This window comes from Podarcis bocagei, assembly GCF_964188305.1.
Source record: "Podarcis bocagei genome assembly, chromosome: 17".
Taxonomy (NCBI): domain Eukaryota; kingdom Metazoa; phylum Chordata; class Lepidosauria; order Squamata; family Lacertidae; genus Podarcis; species Podarcis bocagei.
The window spans coordinates 43282314-43291637 of NC_138143.1; the positions used below are offsets into that span (position 1 = coordinate 43282314).

At 47.2% G+C, this 9324-nt stretch overlaps 1 protein-coding gene across 1 annotated transcript; it reads left to right on the forward strand.

The window, feature by feature from the left end:
• Positions 1-520: 520 nt before the first annotated feature.
• Positions 521-9037, forward strand: LOC308576564 (uncharacterized protein; the record flags this gene model as incomplete). The annotated part of the gene is made up of 5 exons (XM_081175970.1): positions 521-624; positions 774-952; positions 2422-2667; positions 4055-4156; positions 7677-9037. 5 exons carry the CDS (start codon positions 521-523, stop codon positions 7697-7699), a joined length of 654 nt encoding a protein of 217 aa, XP_081032096.1. The 3' UTR covers positions 7700-9037.
• Between the last annotated feature and the right edge of the window lie 287 nt (positions 9038-9324).

A 9324-nucleotide genomic window follows, 5' to 3' on the forward strand; every position in this document is an offset into this window, starting at 1 on the left:
TAGGCCGTGAAGGGCTTGAAAGGTCAAAAGCAGCACCTTAAATCTGACCCTGTCCTCCACCGGGAGCCAGTGCAGCTGGAAAAGCACTGGGTGAAGATGCTCCCCTGGCAGAGACCCCGTGAGGAGCCTCACTGCAGCATTCTGCACCCGCTGGAGCTTCTGGGTCAGCTTCATGCGCTTCAGTTTTCTTGGCCTCATCCTGTCGAGTCCTGGCCTGGACAGAAACCCATGAAACCATCATCCTCCATGAGTTTGCCAGCACTCCCATCAGGGCGCCTCCCAGTATGGGGAGGATGCGCCAAGGGAAGTCAATCCCGTCTCAGATCCCACGTCCAGGGAGGCCCCTTGGAAGGCGGGGGGGGGCGATGCTTCACAGGGGCCGCCACCTGGCCCCCCCCCACCCCCCACACCCCACCCCCGACTCCCAGTCCCTCCGAGGGAAAGAGGAGGCGGCAGCATTCACACGAAGCATGGCATCTGCTTTCCGGGGCAGAGCTGCTGAAGGGCTGCGCCAAACCCCATGTTCTTCGCGGATGTGAAGAAGGCAGATCCCGAAGTGGATTGGGGCCGGGATGGGATCTCCAAGGATTCCGCCCGCAAGATCCCAGTCTCGAGGGGGGGGGGGTCTCTCTGAAATCAAAGTGGGTCGGAGATGGGAGGCTCCCCAGAGCTGCTCGCCAGGCGCGGGTCCCCCCCCCCCACCTGAGTGGCGACGCCCCTCTTTCCTTGGGGGTCCCGGGGATTCCCCCCCCCCCGGGCCTTGAGTTCCCCAGGCCGGCCCGGCGGCGCGAGGAATGCCGCCTCCTCTGCCGGTTCCGGCCGGGCTTCCGTCGCCGGGCGGCTCCTCTCATGGCGGGTCGGCTGGCCCCGCTGCTGCTGCTTCTGGCCGCGCTGCTCCTCCGGGCGAGAGGCCTCCTCCTCCTCCTCGGCTCCGCCGCCGCCGCCCCGTCGGGTAAGCGGCTCCTCCTCGGCCCGCGGGGAGACCCAGGGCAGCCGGGCGGGGACGGGAGCCGAGCTGGGCCTCCAAGACGCGCGTCCCTCGGCCAAGCCCAGCTGGCCCTGGGCTCCGAGAGGCGGCGGGTCCCTGGCGGGAGGCGGCCTGCTCCGGACGGGCCTCCTCGCAAGGAGCGGCTTCCCCGCCGGGGGGCCTCAGGCGGCCTCCGGGGCCCCGAGTGCTGGGGGCCCAACTGCCCCCGATCCGGACAGGCCTCGAGGCTCGGGTTCCACAAAGGGAAAGTCCGGTCATGGCCGACTCTGGGGTCACGACGCTCCTCTGGCTTTGGTGGGCGAGGGAGGCGGCGTTGGTCGGCTTCCGCAGACAGGTTTCCCGGTCCATGGGGCCAGCAGCACTAAGCAAAACCAGCACTGCCAGTTACCTTCCCACCAGAGCAGGACCTATTGATCTACCGTATTTTTCACTCCATAAGATGCACCAGACCACCAGGCGCACCAAAAACTATTCTGAATCTCAGAAGCCAGAACAGCAAGAGGGATCGCTGTGCAGTGAAAGCATCAATCCCTCTTGCTGTTCTGGCTTCTGGGATAGCTGCGCAGCCTGCATTCGCTCCATAAGACGCACACACATTTCCCCTTACTTTTTAGGAGGGAAAAAGTGAGTCTTATAGAGCAAAAAATACGGTACTTGCCCTTTTTGGCGTGCTTTCAAACTGCTCGGTTGGCGGGAGTTGGGACTGAGCAACTGGAGCTCACCCTGTCCCATCGGGATTCGAACCACTGATCTTCTGACTGGCAAGTTCGAGACATAGCTGTCAACTTTCAGATTTGAAAAGAAGGGATCAGCAGCCTCACCTGTCCCGGGGACAGACTACGGAATATCTAACAATCCGGGTAAGCAGCGGGAAGCAGCGGGAAACTGGAATAAGGGGATTTCCTGCAAAAAAAGGGAAGGTTGACAGCTATGGCTGGAGAGGGTGAGTGGTTTAGACCACAGGGCCACCCGCCTCCCTGCCTTATGCCCTGGTTAGATTACTGCAATGCCTTCTACGAAGGGCTGCCTCTGAAGACAGCTGGGAAACTTCAGCTAGTGCAGAATTCAGCAGCCAGGTTGCTCCCCGATCGGTTTGAGCATCTTACACCGCTCCTGGTCTGACTGCACTGGCTACCAATTAGTTTCTGGGCCCAGCGCAGTCCGCAACACCTCAAGGACCGCCTCTTTCCGTAGGAACCTACCCAGACCCTGAGAGCATCTTCTAAGGCCCTTCTTCGTGTGCCTCCTCCTCAAGAGGTCTAGAGAGTGGCAACACGAGACAGGCCTTCTCTCATCTGGATTGAGCTTCAGTCTGTTGGCTCTCATCCAGTCCATTTCGGAGGCAAGGCACTGGTCCAGCACGTCCACTGCCTCGCCTGCAGATGTCAAGGAGAAAGAGAGCGGAGTCTCATCCGTTTACTTCCTCTCTGCAGGAGAGCTACGGTCACCTCTTTTGATCTGCCGTGTTGACAATAACAGCATCCAGGTGTTCTGCATGCCAGGCTTCCAGCACCCACCTGTGACCTACCACTGGGAATTAAAAAATACATTTCTTTCTGACCAGCCTGTAGTCAGCATTAAGGGAAGCCTAAACCCTTCTGAGCAAATCACATGTACCATAACCACCGCCAATTCAAATGCCAGCACATCCATCAGTGTGAAAAAGTGTTACCTGTCAGGTAAGTGTTTATCCCGTTGGCCTTTATCATTGTTTGCTTGTTTCCCACCATTTTCCTTCAGGGTGCATAAGGTGGCACGCCAGGCTGTGTCAAGCTGGTATAAGAGGCCCAGGCTAGATAGACAATGTGGGGCCCATTTCAGTCATCTTTACCAAAGCGCCCCCCTTTGCCACTGCCATGGGGACTTGGAGTTGGCCACCCTCAAAATCGTAGGCCCATGCCAATTGGCCCCCCTGGCTGCCTCCAGGGTCTGGCCTGGCGGTGCCCACGATTCTTGCCCTCCACATTTAATTCCCACAACAAACCTGTGAGGTAGATTGGGCTGAGAGGCCGTGACTGGTCCAAGGTCAGGGCGGGATGGGGATTTGAATCTGGGTCTCCCAGGTCCTAGTCTGACACTGCTGCACAACACTGGCTCTTTATGGAACTTTTAAACTTCCCTTCATTACTTAGTGAATGCAGGTTGCTATTCAGCAAGATATGTAAAGATACGAAAGCATATACACACACACACACACACACACACATACATACACACGTACACACACACACACACACACACACACACACACACACAACACCACCACAGGGAAGCACCATCAGTTACCTGCTTCAGACATCTCTTCCCCTAGGCTTTCCCTGCTCATTAAGATGGACCCTGTCTTTTTGTATTTTACAATACTTTATTGCATGTTTACTGCAGTTTTCAATAGTTTATTGTATATTTGTAATGTCTTTTTCACATACTGCTTCAGGTTGTGTGTGTGTGTGTATAGGAATGGCCTTAAATAACAATATAAAATCAAACACTAAAAAATATCCAGCAATAGTCTGCGCTGGTGGGTCAGAACCCCCAGACTGCAGCCTAACCCAAGATGGGTTACCCCAGTAGGGCAACATTTTTATTTTTTTTAAGTAAGAAAGATGAGGGGAAAGTCCATAAATGTCATGGTTTCTCCCTCAAATTCCTGGGAATTATAGATTGGTATCTGCATTAATAATTCTGTTAGAGACTGCTACCCATCCCTCAACCATCAACCTTCCCAGGGGTCATTGGGAAGAAGATATATCCCAAGAGAGAGGGAAAAGGAGCAAAACAGAGTGTGCATGAGACAGATTGAGAAAGAAGTACAAATGCAGTAAAAAAAATTTAAAACTAGGTTGCCTTTTGCATGTAGGGATTAAAGGTGTGTTCTTGGTCTTCTACCTTTATACCAATGTTCGGCAAGAAAGTTCCGCTGAACATTTTTGCATGGAAGGTGTTGAGTGTTTGGGGCTTGTTCTCCTCTGCATCCAAAAACATTGACCTGATCCATGAAATCAATCCAAAAGTATTGATTTGAGATGGCTCTTTTTTAACCTGTTGTTTTCAAATTTTCTTTCTAAGGAATTACTGCTAGCGGAAGAAATAGACGCATCACCCGAGTGCTGTTCATAATATGTGTCGTCACGATGGTAGTAGTAAGCTGGTTCCTCCTGTATAGAAAATGTACGTCTCTTCTTTATGGACTTAACTTCTACATGCTATATAACACTCCTTTTAAAAAGTTCTGTTTGAAGCCCATGGAACGAAACACCTACAAAATATATGTGGGGCAATATATTTATTAGCATGGCCAGTGTTAAGCATCCTGTCAGAGAGCTTTTGATTTGCACGTGATTTCCCTTCTTTTGTGTATATAGGAACGTAAGAGGAGCCCTGCAGGATCAGGCCAAGGGCCCGTCTAGTCCAGCATCCTCTTCTCACAGTGGCCAACTAGATACCCCGTCTTACATGGGGGTTACGTTCCAGGGATAGTGCATAAAGCCCAAATCACATATAGTCAAAGCAACCCCTTGGAATGCCCCTGCGGGAGCAATCTGACCTTCTGGAGCCAGCGCACTGAACTGGCCTTGCCCACCACCTCAAGCAAGACCAGGAGCTGAAAAGCTCTTTTTCCGTTGGGAAGACCCTGCACACAAAAAAGCACTTTTAAGCGGTCCGGCTTCCATGCATTTAATTTGTGTGAGTTCAGCCTGCTGGCCATCAACAGCAGAAAGTTGAAATTGCAAAGGTTAAACAGACGCAAGTTGCGAGTTGAATGTCCTCTTTATAGTCCTTTTTATCAGCAGCCATTTTATCCCCTGCTTCGTTTTTATTTTCTTTTGCCTTGATTTTAAAAGGTGACAGATTATGCTTCCCCTGGCGAGGCAAAATAGTTTGTAGTTGCCTGTTAATATACCGTGGTACCTTGGTTCTCAAATTTAATCTGTTCCGGAAGCCCGTACCAAAACCAAAGGGACGCGGGTGGTGCTGTGGGCTAAACCACAGAGCCTAGGACTTACCGATCAGAAGGTTGGCGGTTCGAATCCCTGTGATGGGGGGAGCTCCCATTGCTCAGTCCCTGCTCCTGCCAACCTAGCAGTTCGAAAGCACGTCAAAGTTCAAGTAGATAAATAGGTACCACTCCGACGGGAAGGTAAAGGGCGTTTCCGTGCGCTGCTCTGGTTCGCCAGAAGTGGCTTAGTCATGCTGGCCACATGACCCGGAAGCTGTACGCTGGCTAAATCGGCCGATAAAGCGAGATGAGCGCTGCAACCCCAGAGTCGGCCACGACTGGACCTAATGGTCAGGGGTCCCTTTACCTTTACCTTGGTTCTCAAACTTAATCTGTTCCAGAAGTCTGTTCCAAAACCAAAGCATTCCAAAACCAAGGCGCGCTTTCCCATAGAAAGTAATGCAAAATGGATTAATCCGTTATAGTCTTTTAAAAACAACCCCTCAAACATCAATTTAACATGAATTTTACTATCTAACGAGACCATTGATCCATAAAACGAAAGCAATAAACAATGTACTGCAGTCACACAATCAGGAGCTGAACTGGGTTCCACAGTCACAAAAACAAAACAAAAAAGCCCCCAAAACAAAAACACAAATAGCCAAAACAGACAAGCCTCAGTGTAACGCTGAAAACAGAAGTGTGGCACTCAACACGGAAGCGTAACACCAAAAACGGAGTGCGTTGGGCCTCCGAAAACGTTCACAAACCGGAACACGTACTTCCGGGTTTGCAGTGTCTGGGTTCCAAGTTGTTTGAGTCCCAAGGCGTTTGAGAACCAAGGTACCACTGTATCCATTTAGTCATTGCCTTCCACAGCATGAAGACTCAGGATGGGTGACAATTAAAAGAGAATATAATAGTCTATCTATCTATCTATCTATCTATCTATCTATCTATCTATCTGTCTGTCTATTTCAGAACAAAAATAAACCCGATGGGGCCCTGCAACCCAATGTTGCAGCGCTTCTGATCTTGGCCGCTTTGAGCCTGGTTTTTCTTTGTAAAACTTGGGTTGTGAATCCATGATCCTGCAGATGTTGATGTCAACTCCCCTCAGCCCCAGTCAACATGGAGAGTAGTCAGGGGCTGGATCTCTACTCGCCTTTTAGACATCATTAAACATCCGTCCCATTTGGCTTCACTTCCTTTCCTTTCCACAACTTCTATCCGGTTTATCATAACTAGTTGCTCTGCAGTGCCCTCTTGTGTCACATTTTAATAATGCATGATTAATGTTCTAAGCTAAATTTAATATGACCCTAACATTTTGAAACATTTTCTTAACCCTTTCCTAACATTATAAACCATGAATGTAGATCCGCCCAGGGAATAAAGGGAGTTGAAATCCAACATTATCTGGAGTGCCACAGTTTCTTCACCTCTGTTTTAAAGCAGGAGACGGAAATGTTCACAGAAGGTTAAAAATAAAAGAATGCTTGAAACTAGGCTTGATTTCACCCATGTCAAAGTCCCAGTTTGGCACAGACACACCCCACACATTTGTGTACAGACAGACACATCTCAACACATTTGTTTGCAAAGGGCATAAAAAGCTGGTTTGAACAGGGACGTAGTAGTTCATATGAACAGGGCAAAACAGCCTTAAATCAAAACGTGTCCAAAGCTGTTTCAGTTTTTGCAACTGAGACATACAGCACAATAACTGTAGATAAAATGTGGCCCAAGGGGCCAAAATGACACGGACCACCACCTTGCCAGCTGCACCTGAGAGCCCAAAACCCCATTAGCGTTTTTATTTGAAAAGGTCTTATGCCATGAGCTTGTTGAGGAAAGGCAGACTATAGATCTATAGTCTATAGGACTATACAGTCAATCTTGGTTGTCGAACGTAATCCGTTCCGGAAGACCATTTGACTTCCGAAATGTTTGACAACCGAAAACTGAAAGCGGAAACCTCATTACAATAGGGAAATTCAAAACGGAAGCTGCATAGGATGTTCGGTTTCCAAAAATCGTTCGAAAACCGGAGCAGTTGCTTCTGGGTTTTTGGTGTTTGGGAGCCAAAACATTCCAAAGCGGAGGCGTTTGGGAACTGAGGTTTGAGCGTATGCGCTTATATAAATGCCCTACTGCCTTTTAAAATAATTATTACAGCAAAGCCTAAAAGAGGATTCAGTCTTCAACACTACTTTAATTACAAATGGTTTTAATATGTGTTTTAGTAACCTGTCTTTCTTCCAACATCCTTACTATCATCTTACCCACTTCTTTATGAGCCTTTTGTTCTTGCTGTGGGGTATTTTTAATGCTCCAAACAGACCTCTCCTGAGAACGTGGGCAAGCAGGAAGATGTGTGGAACCACAGGGAGGATTCAGCTGCTGTGGTCGGGGTTCTGCTTTAAAAATTGCACTTTGAGCCACTTCTTCATGTGTTAGTGGCCCAGAAAAAAGGCAGTTGCACGTGCCTAAATGTGCAATTGTACACCTCTCTTTCTGGAACCACCCCCCTCACAAATGCCCCCCCCCAGCAGGAAATATATGTCAGGCAGTGGTGGTGGGTGATTTTGAGTGGGGGAAATGACCCGAAAGGGAAAGGATCCTCTGCTGCTGCTCCAATCAAATTTGCAGTCTCTTGAGATTGCTTTTCATTCATCTGTTCTGTAACACCAGCCTGGCCTTAAGCATAGTCTCATAAAAATGTATTCTTGTTGCTCTCTGTTTCAGCAGCTCTTGCAGCGGAAAGATGAAAACAACCCTCATTGGAGCAAAGGGGGAGAACCAGTGTGTAGAAGAAGGAATTTGACAGCACAGATGATTTCTTTGGCTCCTCTGCTTTTGACTCGCATCTGGAATAATTATTTCAGGAATCCATTGTATGGATTTTGTTTATTATATATTCTTGATCCAGCGGGATCCACTTTCACCTCTTCCAAGGTGTTCATTCTTTTGCAGTAAAATTTCAAAGACGAGATTTTGACATTTTGTCAAGTGGCTGTTCATATTTGATGCCGTGAGCTGGGTTTTTATTTTATTTTATTGCCAATATTTACTTTTAACGAAGTTGCAGGAAATTGGTAAGCAGGAATGGAGCAAGTTAGGGCTATTGAGATTCTTACAATTACAATTGGCTGTTGTTTAAGGAGAATTAGACGTGTGCCGGTGCACGCTCCTGATTTTCCTTAATTTCCATAAATACGTACAAAATATGCACAATTGCCTTCTTAATGGCGTATATTTTATCCTCTCCTGCATGACTTGCTTGCATCCCTCTCCAGTGTCTTAGGTGATAAGATTTCTTCAAGATTTGTGAAAGCACATTGGAATAGAACTGTTTGCACCCAAAAGCACTAAGAGAGTCTTGCAACACCTTAAAGGGCATTTATTGTGGCATAGCCTTTGGTGGACTGTAGACCACTTTGTCTTATTTAGAGATAGAGATATATATGTTAGGGGTAATGTGCACATTTCCCAGCCGATACCCATAATATCCAGCAGGTCTTGCGGAATAGCTCAGGTGACCTTCATACATTCTGCTTGCTTGGGTTTTTTTTTAATCTCTTAATTCAGAAGTGCAGGCTGCCGTCCCTCAGGCTGCTTTTGACTGCCTAATTCTGCATCGATCACAGCCACTGAGCGCTGGAAGAAAGGCTGGAGCTCCAGATAAAGATTTGTTTTCTTGGTGCAGGTGCAAATATTTTTATTTATTTACATTTTTAAATTTATATGCTTTATTTAATGACTTACAGGCATTACCGTGTGCCATGCAAACTCTAAAATATAATACAAGTATTAGTAAAAATATCATTGTATTATTAGATATTCCTACAATATCTTTAACACCAGACCTTTCACATCACAGTTGCATTTCATCGGTTGTATGTCATCATCTTTTGAAAAACTTATGTTAAATATCAGTCTGTTTTTCTTAAATATCGGAATTCTCTCTGAGATCTCAATTCCAAATAAGACCTTTTGCTTATGAAAATGTATAAATTTGTTTCCTTTATAGCAGCAAGCAGTCTTCTGGCATTTACGCTGTTATACCTAAGTTTTTAAAAATTATTATTAAAAAACCAAATATAAGATTGTTGGATTCTATTGATTAATTTCCTCCCTAATCTTTTTATATGGGTGTATCATCCCAAGATAATGTTACAACTTTCAGCTGTTATCTTTCTTAATTCTTGCTCTCTTAGAAGCTAAGTCTGTTCAAAGATTTGCTGTAATTAATATATACAATATTTGCATTTGATATATTCTGATTTTTAAATAGCATTTCCTCAACAATCGTTATTCCCGTTTGCCAGTACGCTTTAGCCTTCCTACACTTCTATCTCATGTGAAAAAAAATCTACTTTAGGGGACAATTTTC